This window comes from Aphelocoma coerulescens, chromosome 19, assembly GCF_041296385.1.
Source record: "Aphelocoma coerulescens isolate FSJ_1873_10779 chromosome 19, UR_Acoe_1.0, whole genome shotgun sequence".
NCBI lineage: Eukaryota > Metazoa > Chordata > Aves > Passeriformes > Corvidae > Aphelocoma > Aphelocoma coerulescens.
In genome coordinates this window covers 735,369-750,612 of record NC_091032.1, presented here as the reverse complement: position 1 = coordinate 750,612, position 15,244 = coordinate 735,369, and the positions used below count along the sequence as shown (strand labels likewise).

General features: G+C 68.0%; 1 protein-coding gene across 2 annotated transcripts; it reads right to left on the bottom strand.

Annotated features, from left to right (window-relative positions):
* SEPTIN4 (septin 4) lies at nt 1-12,678 on the bottom strand. Of its 2 annotated transcripts, none has more exons than XM_069033149.1 (12): nt 12,620-12,678; nt 7,498-7,797; nt 7,181-7,274; nt 6,980-7,066; nt 6,042-6,165; nt 5,696-5,830; nt 5,500-5,617; nt 5,078-5,197; nt 4,607-4,703; nt 4,323-4,485; nt 2,070-2,169; nt 1-1,793 (listed from the first exon to the last, which is right to left on the bottom strand). In XM_069033149.1, the coding sequence occupies exons 1-12, from the start codon at nt 12,620-12,622 to the stop codon at nt 1,734-1,736; spliced, it is 1,401 nt and encodes a 466-aa protein (XP_068889250.1). In that variant the 5' UTR covers nt 12,623-12,678; the 3' UTR covers nt 1-1,733. The 2 variants fall into 2 exon arrangements, with proteins under 2 accessions (XP_068889250.1, XP_068889251.1); XM_069033150.1 differs by having other exon boundaries at nt 5,078-5,179.
* Between the last annotated feature and the right edge of the window lie 2,566 nt (nt 12,679-15,244).

Here is a 15,244-nt window from a genome sequence, read left to right as displayed (position 1 = left end):
CAGCCGTATTTATTGAGAACGGTTGTGGAGGGATAAAAATATTTCCACTACTCTATAAGAATTTATAAACCTATACTCTCTGATCCGTTAATAAACGCCTCTAGGACCGTCATGCCAGGGGAGGAGCTTCTGTAAGAAAATAGCGAGATTAAAAAAAGGAAAGCGCTAAATATTCCCTGCGGGGCCCTGCCCAGGGGAGCCCTGCCCACGGGGGCCACGGGACCCGCGGCTGGCACGGGGACACGGGGGATACACCCGGGTGCTGCCCTGGCACCCTGCAGCCCCCCGAGCCCCGGCCAGGCACAGCCCCCGCCAGCCATGCCCCACCCGGGGGACCCCGGCTCGGGTGCCCTGATGGGGGCAGGACACATCCCCACGGCAGCGAGCTCCCAGCGATCCCACTGCTCCCAGTGATCCCACTGCTCCCGGTCCTGCCTGCATCCTCACCACCCCTGTGGTACCCAGGAGGGGTTTGGATCCATCTCCCCAGGGATGCTGCGAGAGGCGGCCAGGGCTCACCCCGGGGACGCACAGCGGGGCTTTGCTGGCAAGCAGCACAGCTGGGGACATCCTTGGGGACACAGGGACACTACACAGAGCCCTGCAGCAGGGTGACATGGCTGGGGACATCCTTGGGGACACAGGGACACTACACAGAGCCCTGCAGCAGGGTGACATGGCTGCGGACATCCCTGGGAACACAGGGATGCAACACAGCTCTGTGGGAAAGCAACACAGATGGGGACAGTCCGGGGGGACAAGCTGCAGTGCTCTGTAGGGCAGCAACACCAAGAGGGACATGGTGGGGAACATGGGGACATCGCGGGGAACACGGGGACACACAGCAGTGCTTCGCTGGGAAGCAACACGGATGGGGATAGCCTTGGAGAATACACAGGGCTGCTGTGCCAGGAAGCAGCAGGGACAGGGACATCCTGGGCACACAGGGACACCACAGACAAGCAAGTGGCAGCAGGGGCCAAAATTCCAGCCAGGGTCGGTGCTGTTGCCATGGGGTGAGAGGTGCCACGGGCACCGGACATTCGTTATTGCTTTACAGGGCCAACATCACAGGGGGCTGGGGGTGCCCAGCCTCTGATTTGAGGTCCAAGGGATTTTCCCTGGGGACACTGATTCCCCAGTGCTCCCTGTGCCACAGCCCTGCTGCCACTCGGTGGGGACAGGGTGAGGACACAGGGCTGGACGGTGGCTGCCTCCATCCCCTCTGTCCCCTGTGGTCCCCAGGAGCTGCTGTCCCACCATGCCAGCCAAGGCCAGGGGGAACAGCCCTGTCCCCCCCAGAGGGGCAGCTGGGGCCTTTCCTCTTCCCTTAGGCCAGGGCCAAGCTGAGCATAAAGGCTGTAAGCAGGGAGCCCAGGATGACATGGGGACAAGGGACACACTGTGGGGACCAGGCTGGCCGGGGCCCTCCCCAGAGCTGTGGGGAAACAGGGGAAGCCAAAGCTTGGGGGACCAAGCTGTCCCCAGCGAGTGGGGGGGACGGGACAGGGGTCCCGGGCTGAGTGCCCTGTCCATCGCTGTCCCCTCGTGTCCCCCGGTGTCCCCGCGGGCCCTGGGCGGTTGCATAAGGCGATGCCGCAGCAGCTTAAGGTGGTGGGTGGGTGTCGGTACCGAGTCTGGCAGCGGGGCCGGGCGGGTGGAGCGTGATGTAAACATTTCTGATCGGGGCCAGGAGGAGGAGGAGGAGGAGGAGGAGGAGGAGGAGGGACAGGCTAGTGTGAGTCCTTCATCTGCTTCTGGATCTTCTGCAGCATCTCCTGCATCCGCCGCAGCTGGAAGGGAGCAGAGTCGGGATCGTGGGTGGTGCCAAGCCCCAGCCACGCAGCGCCCACGCAAGTGGGGCTCGGGCTGAGCATCCCAGACAAACTGGGATCACCGGGAGCTGGGGAGGTGCTGGGGGGAGCCCTTGGATACACCTCCAGCCCCTGCTCGGTGGAGCAGCAGCCGCCGGGATGCTGCAGGAGGAGCAGCTCCCGACGGCTGTGCCATGGGCGGGGTGGAGGGAGCAGGGAAGGGGCATTGGAGGGCTCAGCCAGCCCCACACTCACCTCCTCATCCTTCTCCCGGATGAGCTTCTCCGTCTCCACATCCGGCACCGGGGGGATCACGGGGATGGGGAAGTCTGTCCCGCTCTCCCGGGTCAGCTTGCTGTGGCAGAGAGAGGAGGTGAGGGTGCTGCCCCAGCCCCCCGGGACACTGCCCAACCCCCGCAGCTGCCCAGCAGCACCCCCTGCACAGCCCCTGAGCCCCGTGGCCACCACTAGAGCAGCCTTTTCCAGGCAAGCGGGATGTGAGCTGCTCCAGGCACCCCCCAAACCTCAGCACCGTCAACCGAGGGGGGACCCAGGGACTTCCTCCGCATCCTCCCATTCTGGGGAGGGACAATCCCACTGGGGTCGGGCTCTCCTGGGCCGGTACTTTCCCTGCTGCTTTAAAACACCAAAACCTCGGCATCTTCCCCTCTCTCTCTCCTGGCCTCAGGATGGGCTCTACAGGCACCCCACTGCCCTGCCAGCCGCAGAGTTGCTCCATACCCTTTTTCTGAGCCTCAGCTCCCGTTCAAGCCCATTCCAGCAGCCCATTCCGGCTGGAAAGAGCCGCGAGCATCCCCCCGAGGCCACGCCACCGCGCAGGACCAGGGCCAGCCCAATCGATGGCTTCTCCCATGCCCACGGCTCGGGGAGGGACCAGCTCTGCCACCCGTCCCTGTGGATGCCACGTGCCACCCCAGCGGGTGACAGCAAGGCCGGGACACCAACAGCGGCTGGCAGGGTCACGCGTGCTGCCTCGTGCCGCGGCCAGCGCGGCCCTCCGGGCAAGGGGCTGATGGACACGGATGCGGCACGGGCAGGACGGGCCAGCCCTGCCCCGCGGGGTCCCGCTGCGCCGGGGCTGGGCTGGGGCTGGGCCGGGGCCAGGGATGGGGTTTGGCCGCCTTGGGAGCCTCTTGGGAAGGCGCTGCCGTTGTCTCGGCTCTCGCCGTGGGGAGCACGGGGAGCTGCTGCCAGCCCGGGCAGCCACACGAGGTTGGAGCCGGGCACCAGCAGTGGGGTGAGCAGCAAAGGCTGTCGGCACCCCAAAACCGCACCCCCGGGAGGGCAGCACACGCCCCTTGGGCAGCCCTGGAGGGCTCCGTGCCACCGAACAGTGACACATCCCCCAGCCCGGGGGCAGCCGAGGTGACACCGCCAGCACGCAGCGTCCTTTAGCACCCCAGGGGCAGCTGGTGTGGGACACGAGTGGGTGGCCACAGGGCCAGAGTGGGTGGCCGCAGGGCCGGCTCGCCCCGAGGGAAGCTGCCTGGCCCTTGCGCGGGCACAGAAGGACCAAGACAGCGTTGGGTACCAACAAGCACTTTATAGAGGGGCCGGGGGCGGCGGGGGAGGGGGCGGCGCCCAGCGCGGCCCGGGCGGTCCCGGCTCAGTCGGCAGAGCAGTCCCCGCAGCACAGCCTCAGCACGGAGGGATGGCTCCTGCCCCGGGGTACACAGGGAGAGACGCTTACAGGTGCCTATAGAGGTGCCTATAGAGGTGCCTACAGCCACTGCCAGCCCCCCACACCACGGCTGCAGCCCCCCGGGACCCGCAGAGCCTCCACTCGCTCCCACACTGCTCCAACCCCCCCGGCTGGAGGGTGCCACCAAGGACCCTGCTTGGGGGGGCTCCCTAAGCACCTCGGGGTGGCTAAAGGGGGTGTGGGGTGCCCGGAATTCGGCTGATCCGGGAGCAGAGCCCCAGCACCGGCTTTTGTTTGGCTCCTGCTCTGGCGCCGGAGCCTGCAGGGATGCAAAGGCCCCTTCTTGTTGGAGCATCCCCCGAGACACACCCAACCCCGAGGGGACACAGGGTCCCCCTTACTGCCAGAGCACATCCCTGGCCCCCAGCCCCAGCCCTGCGGGCACATGGGGTCCCCCTCAGTGCTGGAACACGCCCCTCAAACCAGCCCCAGCTCTGGGGAGATGCAGGGTCTCCCTCACTACCAGAGCATCCCCCCAGCCACCCTGGGGTCACAGAGTGCCCCTCACCGCTGGAGCATCCCCGCTAAGACAGACCCAGCCTTGGGGGATGCAGGGTCCCCTCACTGCCGGGGCACCCCCTCGGCATTCCCAGCCCAAGGGCACAGGAAGGGCCCCCCACCACACTGGGGCCCCCCTGCACGGCACCGGGGCTGCCCCGCACGGACCCACACACAGCCCCGACCCGCCGACACCTCCACTGCGGCGGGTGGGGTCACCCCAAAGGGAGAAGCCCCCACCCCGCCCCGGCCCCGGCCCCGGCCCCGGCCCCGGCCCCGGCCCGTACTTGCGGTTGCGCTCCTTCACCACCATGCGGGTCATGCTCTGGATGCACTGCGTGCGGTAGTTCTCGTAGTGCGTCTCCCGCGTCACGTCCTTGAGGTCCTGCATGTGCGTCCTCACCAGCATCGTCCGCAGCTTCACAAAGTCGCAGTGGGCCGGGTTCTCCACTGTGGGGTCAGGGGGTCAGGGGGCCACGGCCAGCGCCCCACGTATCCCCAAGGCCGGGGTGGGACGGGGCGCCCCGCGTGTGCCCAGGGCCGGGAGCCACCGGGGACAGCCCAGCGTTACCTTCCACGATGCCCCAGGGGTAGAGGCGCCCGCGGACGCGCCGGCCCTTGGCCTCCACCACCGTGTTGCTGCCGATGACGGCGAAGGGGATGCTCTCCTGCAAGGGCATGGGGGGTCAGCAGGGCCCTTCCATGACCCCCACCTGCCAGGACCCACATCCCTCCACGTGCCCTCCTCGGCTGTGTCCAGCACCCATTTGCCAGGATACCCCAAAGCCCCGGCTGTGGAGAGCCCCCGTGGGACAGCAGAGGTCGTGGCAGGGGTTTCTCCACCCGAGCCCCACCCCACTAAGCTGCAGGTGGCACCCGTGGGATCTTGGTGATGTGTCTGGGTAGTGAGGTATGTGACAGCCCCTCCACACTGGAGACCTTGTGTGGCCCCGAAGAGTCCTGCAGGTACCCCAGGGTGACGGGTCCTCCCGGCCATGGGGCTCTGCCCCTCCCGTGATGGGGCTGGAGGAGCCAGACCCACCTTCAGTGCCTGGTCCTGCAGCTTGAACTCCTCATCCTCGTCCGAGTCACACTCAGGGAATTGGTAGATGCGGATGCCGTAGTGGTCAATCTCCTCCCGGATCTGGAGGCAAAAAGCCCTCTGAGGGCAGGGCCCTGGCCTTGGGAGGGGTGTGGGAGGCACCACACAGGGCCAATGTCCCCCCCAAAGCCTGTTCCCCCCAAACCAGATGTTATGGACACCCCCCAATCCTTCCAAGCCCCAGCTGAGCCCTGGACAGATGTGTCCTTGGTGGCCATGGGGGCAACATGGTCCTCCACAGGGCTGCAAGCCTGAAAAGTGCTCCAGGCCAAACTCCAGGCAGGAGATGGATGGAGAGCCCAGGGCACCCCCATGCCCAGGGACCAGCTGGGACAGCTCCAAGCTGGCCCAGCTGCCCTCACCTTGTTCTTCATGCGCTCCACCTCAGCGGGCGTCAGGGTGTCAGCCTTGGCCAGCACAGGCACGATGTTCACGCGCTGGTGCAGGGCTCTCATGAACTCCACGTCCAGGGGCCGGAGCCTGCAGGGGGAGCCTGGTGAGCCCCGTCCCGCCGAGCCCCTGCCCACCCCCCCGCAGCGCAGGCAGGGCTGCCCGTACCCGTGGCCAAAGGGCGAGATGAAGTAGATGCAGCAGTGCACTCGGTTGTCCTGGATGTTTTTCCGGTTGAGGCCACTTTCGTCACGGAAATACTGCTCGAACTGCTGGTCGATGTAGTCAGCCACCGGCTTCCAGCTGCAGGGACAGCAAGGTGACACCGAGTCCTCTGTGGGATCCCCTGCTCCCTGTGGACCCCCAGCTCAACACCTCCCATGGCTCAGCACCTAAGCCTGGTGAGCCATGGGCATCCCACCCACCCCGGGGAGACCCCCACCCCATGGCACTCACCATCCCACCCACCCCGGGGTGTCCACCCTGGGGACAGTCCCCACCCCGTGGCACTCACCACTCGGTGTTGTTGACGGCGTCCCCGAAGCCCGGCGTATCCACGATGGTCAGGCGCAGCTTGACCCCCTTCTCCTCAATGTCCACCACGTGCTTGGTGATCTCCACCGTCTGCGTGATGCGCTCTGTGGGGGGCACACGTGTCACCGGGGGGACATCAGAGAGAGTGGAGGTGACGTGGGGACATGCTGCGACCCCCGGATGTCATCCTCACCCTGGGGGCTGGGGTCATCCAGCTGGATCAGCCCTGACAGGCACCGTGCTCCAGCCCAGGAGAGGATGCTCCCCATCGTGGTCCCCACGTCCCCATGGATGTGCACCCATCCCTTGGTGGCTGTGCAACTGCCACCCCAGGACCCCAGCTCGGGCAGCACGGGGCTCTGGCCTTGCTGCAGGAGCATTTCAGGCTCCTTGTACCCTGACATGTGACCCCACAGCTCCACACTGCAATGCCCCTTCACCCCAGGACCATCCGTGTCCCTGCATCCCCAGGGATGCTCCTGCTCCATTGTGTGTTTTGGCTTTCACTCCAAGCAACGGAAACAAATCAAACAAACCCCTCAAACTCCTGGGGATTTGGGCAAGTTTGGGCCATTTTAATTCAAAAACTGGCTGCAGCTGAACTGGCACAGTGCCCCAGGCCCTGACTGTCCCCAGCCTCCCAGAAATGCTGCGGCCCCAGCCAATGCCCAACGAGCCAGGGCTTGTTTTCCTAGTGGGAATAAAGTCCCCGTGGGGGGTCCCCATCCTGTGCAGGGGGGTCCCCACTGCCTCGGAGCAGCCCCCCGTGCAACTGGGCAGCTGGCAACGCACCACACCTGGCTTCAGAGGAGCCTGGCTGGGCTGGGAGAGGGGCTGCAGCCCCAGGAGCACCCCTGGGCTCTGCCACTGCCCAGCTCACCCAGGACACCCCTCTGGGCTGTGACTGTCCCCGCTGACCTTCGGCATTGAGCAGCTTGCGGTCCCGGTACATGTCTGTCAGGAAGAGGCTGTTCACCAGGGTGGACTTGCCCAGCCCGGATTCTCCTGGGAAAGCAGGACAAAGATGAGGGGGGCAGCCAGTGTCCACCACCCCTGTCCAGGGTGTTCGGGATCCAGAGTGGGGTCAGCACCCCCGGGCCGGGATCAGGCCCCTGGTACCTGCCACCATGAGGGTGAAGTCGAAGCCCTTCTTCACAGACTTGCGGTGCACCTGGTTGGGCAGCGTGGCAAAGCCCACGTACTCCTTGTCATCCTGCAGAGGGCACAGGGGACGTGGGACACGGGACACCGCCAGCCCACCTCCTACCCTGGAAAGCCCCTCCTTCCCCCCACCCGCAGAGGGATTCCCAGGGCTGGAGTTCCAGGGGGTGAGGCCATGCCTGCCCAAAACCTTTGTGCTCACAGGATGGGAACATCCTCCATCCCGCAGCCCCTCGTCCCACGTGCGTCCCCCTCCCCACGGACACGTCCTGCACCTCGGAGGAGTCGTAGGGGTCCAGCTGCCCCCAGGGGCTCCGTGGGCGGTTGGGGCTGGGGGGCGGGGGCGCGGCAATGTGCTGCTGGAAATCCGAGGGCCGAGAGCGGGAGAAGAGCCTGGCGTCCCTCTCGTCGCTGGCTTCGTCGGGGGGGACCCTGCCCACGCTGCCCAGGGGGTGGCCGGGCTCCCGCCGGATCTCTGGGGTCTCCACCTTCCTGGAGCTGTCAGCTGGTGGGCAATCCCGCAGGAACTGGGTCAGCTCAGCCTCGTCCGAGTCCTCCTTCAGGAAACGCTTTATCTGGGGACCACGGGAGGAGGTGACACTGGTGGTGGCAGTGCCAGCCCGAGATGGCACCACCCACCTCAGCCTCACAAGCCCCCAAGCCGCAACAGCCGGACACATGCAGCCTCAAGGTGGCAGGGATGGGAGGAGAGAGGGGGCACGGCCACACCAGGGGACCAGCCACCACCCTGGGGACAGCCACGGGGACAGCCGTGGGGATGGCAGTGGGGACAGCCGTGCTCCCGTGCACCCCGGGCGCTTACGGCTTGCGGCACGGGGACGGCAGCCAGCTCCTGGCACTCCGGGGGACAGGGGTGGGCACCTTCCCCCTGGGCACCCCGCCGCTCCTCGGGGTCTTCTGGGGCAGCCAGGACCCCCCCGCGCCCCATGGCCTGCCAGGAGGACAGGGAGGGGGCCGGGAGGAGGCAGAGACACCAAGAAGAGGTGAAGAGCAGTGGGGAGGGTGACCCGAGCTGGGCCGCAGCCCGGGGGAGGCAGATGGTGGGCAGGGGCGCCCGTGCCCCCGCCTGCTGCCCGTTCACAGGGGGCCAGCACGGGCGATGGCACAAGGGACCCCCGTCCCTGCAGTGCCAGGAGGCCGCCCGGGTGGGGGACCCGGCCCAGGGACTGACCAGGACCCCGACACCTCCTTCACCTGGCTCTGCCCGTCCCGGAGCGGGGACTGGGGGAGACAGGCACAGCTGCCCCCGAGCTGCTGCCCCGTGGGGTGGCGGGGCTGGGACGAGGGCCGGGGACGCCAGGATTGGGATGGCTCCACATCCTGTTTACAAGCGCTGGAGGGAGGAGACGCGTTCCCAAGGGCACGTCCGGCAGCGGCTCCCGTGGGGCCAAGCCCTGCTGCCAGCAGGCACCAATGTCCCCAAGATCCCACGGCAACTGCCAGGCGACCCCAGCCCCACGGGCAGTGAGACCCCAAACGAGAGGCACGCAGGGGCCGGGGGAGCCCGTGACCCTGCAGGCTCCCAGCCGGGGGTCAGTGCCCCCCCCAGACCGGGGGGGCCTCGAGGCGAGAGCCCTCCGTGGGGACACGTGTCCTCCCCCACGCCGTGTCCCCGCTCGCTGGCGAGGCGGGCAGCGGTGCCGGCGGCAAGGCGAGATGCGCGGAATTAGCGGGCTGGAAACAAGGTCACGGCGCTGCCGGGGCTGAGCGCTCGCACGCCGGGCCCCGCTCCCGCTGCCCCCCGCTCCCGCTGCCCCGCTGCCCCCACGGCCACCGCACGGGGACTGCGGTGCCAGGCTGGGGGGCAGCAGGTGGCCCCATGGCGGGGGCTGCGGGACCCCCGCTCTCCCCTGTCCCGCAGCGGCTCCCGAGTGGTCGGTGGGTCTGTGTGACCGCAGCATCCTCTTCCTCACCGCCCGTGACCTGGGGGGGCTCAGCGGCAGCCCCCAGCACAGCACAGCCCGGCCGGGGACACTCGGGGATGGGAGATGATGGCACCAGCAGCGGCGAGCGCTTCCAGCCCTGCTGCCGCTCACTCCATCCCTCGGGGCTCCAGCCCTCTGGGGCTCACCCTCGTCCCCCAGCGAAGCCGATGACCTCGGCAGTGCCGCGGCACCGAGGTTTGCGCCGCGTCCTTGCGGGTCCTGCAGCAAGTGCGGCCCCCGGCAGGGCTGTCCCAGGGACAGAGCACCGGCTGTGGCACCTTCCCGCAGCACCGGGCTGGTCCGTGCCCCCCACCCGCCCTGCCCCCTCTCTCGCCCCACTGGGGACGGGTGCTGCCCCCGTACCTCTTGCCCAGGCTGCAGCTCGGGGCAGGTGGCCATGGCCCAGCCGGTGTCGCCCGTGGCCAGGAGAAGATGCCGAGTGGCACCGGCTGCGTCGAGGGCTGGGGAGCAGCATTAGCATAACTCCACCCTGGGCAGGCTCCGCGCCCCGCGGCACCCAGGAGCCAGGCATGGCCCCGGCGAGGGGCACGGCATGGGAGAGGGACCCCCGGGGCACAGCCAAACCCAGCTCCTGCCTGACTGCGGAGAGTTCAAGGACCAGCCAAAGGAGGTCCTGGGGGGCTGCAGGACCACCACCAGCAGCACCAGCAGCACCCCTGGGCTGAACACACAGATTGGCTGCAGCCCAGGAGGACACTGAGTCCTTGGAAACACCTCTGTCCTGGGACAAAAACCTGCTCCATCCCGGGACAAAAAACTCCCTCCATTCCAGGACAAAATGCCCCTCCATTCCAGGACAAAATGCCCCTCCATCCCAGTGCACACCACGTCCTCTCCCACTGCCCACCTGGAGCACCCCCCAGCAGGTCTCCACAGCCTCCCTGAGGTCAGAAACCCAGTTTTCCATAAAAACTCTTTGAAAACTCCACACTTTTGCACCTGACAATTAAAGCTTCCCCACATGGCTCCAAGCTCCTGCTCGAGCTGGGCCTGCCTGGGAAGGACCCAGGCCTGGACTGGGAGAAGCAGGGATGCTGCCCACCACAGGGATCCCAGGCAGAAGCTCCAGCGTTCCTGCCTCGGCTTTCCCGGCTCATCCCTGGGAGGCGAAGGGTTAACAGTGCCCCAGGAGGAGCCGTGGGTGGCAGTCAGGGTTCCCCAGCTGTCACTTCGGGGTCACCAGGGACGGTGATTCACCTTGATGCATGTCGAGCTGCATCAGAGCAGCTCAGGCGCGATCCAGGGTCGCTCGGCCGCTTTCCAAGCGTCCCGGCCCGCACTCCCGGCAGGAGCGGGGATTTACGGCAGCGAGAGCCCGGGGCTGTGCCGGTGGCCCCGTAAGCAGATTACACAGGCGGCTGAGTGCAAGCCGGCCTCACACCCGGGCTGTCAGTGGCCCCGCAGCCCCAGCCAGGGGCCACACGCGCCGCCTCGTCCCCGCCTGTCACTCTGCATCGCACCGTCCCCGCGCGGTGACAGCCCGCGGGATGCGGCACGGGGGGACACGGGGGCAGCGGGCACAGCCTGAACTAGGAGAGCCACCGGCTGCCCCTGAGCATCGTTCCACCGGGCACCACATTCCCTTGGGAGGTGTTTTCCCAGCCTGCTTCTGCAGGGAAAGGAAGGGAACACCCCGGCAAGGTGCTGCCCCACCGCCAGGCTGACGGGGGCGGTCCCAAGCCCTCTAAAGGTGACACCCAGAATGCCACCCGCGGCACAGCCACTGTGTCGCTATGGCCGAGCATCCCAGGCACCAGCGCTGTCCCAGAGGCACGAACCCCACGCAGGACAAGCACTTGGTGGCCCCCAGCGAAGCCCAGCGCTGCCAGGACCAGCCCAGCTTTTCCCGGGGTGACAGGACCTGGGCTGTGCCTGCTCCGCCCCGCCTCTGGATGCACGGGGTGCTCCCACAGGAGAATCAGGGTTTTGTACCCCCAGCTCTGCTACCCCACCCACGAGCGGCATTCCAGCTGGGAAACTGAGTCTCCCAGCAGCTCCGAGAGGAGCAGGGCGCTGGGCACCCTGTGGGTGGGGGGCAGGCGGTGGTGTGGGTCGCTGCTCTGGGCAGGGGGTCAGCACCAGGCAGGTGAGCAGGGGGGATGAGAGCCGCATCCCTTGGTGCAGCAGCTCCAGTCCCTTTCCCGCAGGGAATCCTCCAGCCTGAAGGACCTGGAAGCACCCGAGTGGGGAGCCCAGGATGGGACCACGAGCGGTGGCTCCTCGTAAGCCGGGACATGACAGCAGGGCCTGTCCAGGCTGGAAAGCAGGTGGCATGTGAGCACGTGGGGCTGGGCAAGGTCTGACCCACTCAGAGCCGGGAGCAGAGATCGGGGGAGACCACTGCTCATCCTGCCCCTCCGGGCCAGCCGGGAACTGCTTTGGGGACAGACGGATGTGGCACCGGTGGCAGGGACACCGGCTCTGCCTCTGCAGAGCCTTCTGGAGCACCTCCAGCCCCAGCTCATCCCGCGTTCACGGACGCGGGAGCCCGGCTGCACCCGGTCCCCAGCGGTGACTGCCGTCCTCCCCCCGATGTTTCCAGGGCTGGATGAGTGCATCCCAAAGCCACAGTCTGGAGCCTGTCGGGAAGGCGCTCCGTTGCGACACGCTCCGCCAGCCGCCCTCCTCTCTGCTTTCGCTGCTCCAGCTCCGGAGGAATGTGCCGGGCTGGTTCCCACGGCGGCTGCCGGGGCAGCGCGGCCGCAGCGCTCCCCACCGAGGCCACTTGTCCCAGAGGCCACAAGCCGGTGCCACGCGAGCCACGGCCACAGCCCTTCGTCCTCATCCTCACCCTGGACACAGCCTGAGGTCCCCGCGGAGACGTGGCCCGGCCGAGCGGCTCCTGGGGACCTGCCACCACCGCGGAGGGCTGAGGCAGGACGGGAGATGCAGAACAAGCTCCCGCGGGCCGGCAACGCCAGCGGCGGCTCCGGACCTTGCCGGTGAGTACAGAGCCGGCTCAGTGCGTGTGACGGTCCCGGCCGAGGGCCCGGCCGGGCTGGCAGTGCCGCCAGCGCCGCAGCCCGGGGACCTGACAAAAGCTGGGGACCGATGCTCGGCACGGAGCCACGCCAGAGCAGGAGCCACGCTCCCGCTGCCCACGCACGGACACCCGTGGGGGGAGCGCAGGACGGGGGGACACGCAGGTGACGCTCCCGAGCGCTGCCCTCCCGGATGCCCCAGTAAGGGGCCCGTGGTCCCCCCGCCTCCTCCGGGGGCCGGGCAGGTGCTGCCCCGCCGCCCGTGTCCCCCCCGTGCTCCGCTGCGGCACCGGCGGCCCCGGTCCGCTCCGCCCCCGCGCACCGTCACCTTCACGGAGGGCAGCGGGCTGCGGGAGCGGGCCCGGGCTGCGGGAGCGGGCCCGTGACACAGTGCGGGGCGGTGCGGGGCAGCCCGGCCCGGGCCGGTCCCACGTCCCCGCCGGCCTTACCATGGCTGCGGCGCCGGGCGCCGTCCGGGAGCGGCGGCTGCCGATGGGCACGGCCGGGCCCCGCCGCGGATTAGCAGAAATAGCAGCGGCGGGGGCGGGGGCGGCCCCGGGGCGGGGCGGGCGGGGGGGCGGGCGGGGCGGCCGCTCGGCATCACCGACAGCGGCACCGGGCACCGGCACCGGCAGCGACACCGGCATCGGCAACAGCGCCCGGCACCACGCACTGCACAGGGGCACCGGGCACAGGCACACGGCACCGGCACCGGGGCCGAGCAATGTACACCGGGCACCGACACCGACATCGGGCACCGGGACCAGGCACCGCACACCCGGCACTGGCACCACGCACTGGGTACCGGCACCGGGCGCTGGGCATCAGCACCCAACCTTGGCAGTCGGCTCTGGCATCAATACCTGGAGCCGGCCCCGGGCACTCACCTTGGCAGCTGGCACCGGGGCCAGGCACCGAGCAGCAGGCACCGGTTCTGGCAGCACTCACCGGGCACCGGGAACTGCACGGTGGGCACGCGGTGGTGGCACAGGGCAGCAGCACCGGGCAGAGGGCTCCAGCATCAGTGCTGGGACCCCAGCACCAGGAAAAAGACACTGCACCAGGGACAGGGCACCGGTACCAGGGTCAGGGCATAGGCGGCCCGTGCAGGGCACCAGTACTGGATGCTGGGCATTGGCAGAGCCAGGTGCAGGCAGTGGGGACAAGGCCACAGCATGCTGGTGCAGGTGATAGGGAACAGCCCCCATGCCGGGCAGTGACCTCCTGGCAGTGCCACCAGTACCAGGTACCAGGTACTGCGCAGGAGGCACTGGGCTCCACAACAGCCACTGGCGGCTGGGAGCACTGGGCACCAGCTCGGGGCTGCTAGGTACTGGGAAAACACCCCAGCACCACACATCCCGCATCACCCCCTGGGCACCAGGGACTGCACTGGGTACCAGGGACTGCGCTGGGCATCAGGGACTGCGCTGGGCACGGGTCACCGGATCCCAGTCTCCCAGTGCTCCCTCTGCAAAATCCCAGCTCGCCTCCCCCTCCCGAAGCCCTTCCCGGGGCTGATGCCGAGCCACCCTGCCCCTGGCCGGTGGGCTGGCAAAGGGACCTAGACACTCGGCTGGCTGTGTCCCTGCCCCCACCCCCACCCCCATCCCGCATCAGGGATGGCAGCCACTTCCCGGGGTGCCCCCGGCCCCAAGCCCGTGTGAGTGGCAGTGGCACGCGGCCGTGTCCCCGTGTCCCCGAGGGCAGGGAGGACGCTGGCACCGCGGGCGGGGTTGCCTGGGGCGCTCGTGTTCCGGCCATGAAAGGGGCCGGGGGAGCCTTGGCCGCGGTGGCCGTTGCCCGTGGTGAGCAGCTGGCAGAGCTCAGCCCTCCCCAAATTTCAGTCTCCCGGTCCAGCTGCCCCTCAGGACTGTCCTTGTCCCACCTCAAACTCACTCCAAGCCACGGGGGTGGCGAGGCCACATGCATTCCCAGAGCACCCCTCTCATAGGCTTCCCCTCCCTGCCTCAGTTTCCCTGCCCATAAGAAAAGCCAGTGGCAGTTCCCCAGGAGGAGGAGACGGATCCAGCCCCGGTCAGGCTCTGACCGAAGCTGTGTGACTCCACAGGGACCATCCCAGCCTTGTCCCCAGCCTTGTCACCGCCTGGAGTCTCTTCCCCTCGGACATGACAGAGCCAGGCTGTGTCCAGATGGCTCCACATTCCCTTTATTCCCATAAATAACTATCACAGGCTCAACGCAACCTCAGAGAGCACCGGTGGCCACCTCGACCCTGTATATTTGGGGGCTCCAGGCAGGGATCCTGCTCTCCCAGCACCCTACCTTGGCCGGCTGGAGGGTCCAGGCAGGGTCAGGTAGGGGCAGGCAGGTGAGGGTGACTGTTTACATCCCTAATCCCCACAGGCAGCGCTTTCCTCCGAGATTACCGGGGATTAGGGGCTCGGGGGCTCCAGGAGCTCAGCCCGGGCTCTCCCTGCCCTTCAAGGAGCACCGCTGAGCCCCGCGGGGGCGAGCGGGCACTGCCGGGATGAGCCGGGCGTTCTCAGCCGGGCACTGCTGGGCCGAGCTGGGTGTTCCCGGCCTGACCAGCGGGCACAGCCTGGCGCGGCCACCCGCTTGCCACGGTCTCGCTCCGGTAGCCCAATGCCCATCGAGGCCGGGGAGCTGCAACCTGGGCTTTACACAGAGCATTAAAAGCTGAAGGGATCAGGGGCGGAGCGGGAGGGGACAGGGGGCTGCACGTTCCTGGCTGGGCGATGACGCAAAGGGGAGCGATGGTGACGCCCAGGGAGGTTGGCACAGCTGGAGAGGTCCCCAAGGTCCCCGAGGCACGCCGGGGTCCCTCGGCCCGGCGGCAGCAGCGATCCCAGGTCCCGGCCCGGCTGGGAAGTCTCCGCTCGCTACCGGGGCCCAGAGCTCTATAATTACCATGGGAGGCTGAGTTATTTTGGGAAGCGGCTTTGCTGCTGCCAAAGCTTTTATTCCTCCAAACCAAAACAAGATGGAAAGAGCCCAGCCCAGGATGCTGCATCCGGCGGGCGTGGGGAGTTTAACCTCCTCGCTGCCTGCGCCGGGGCTGCCGGCTCCCCCGCTGCATCCCCCGCACCGAG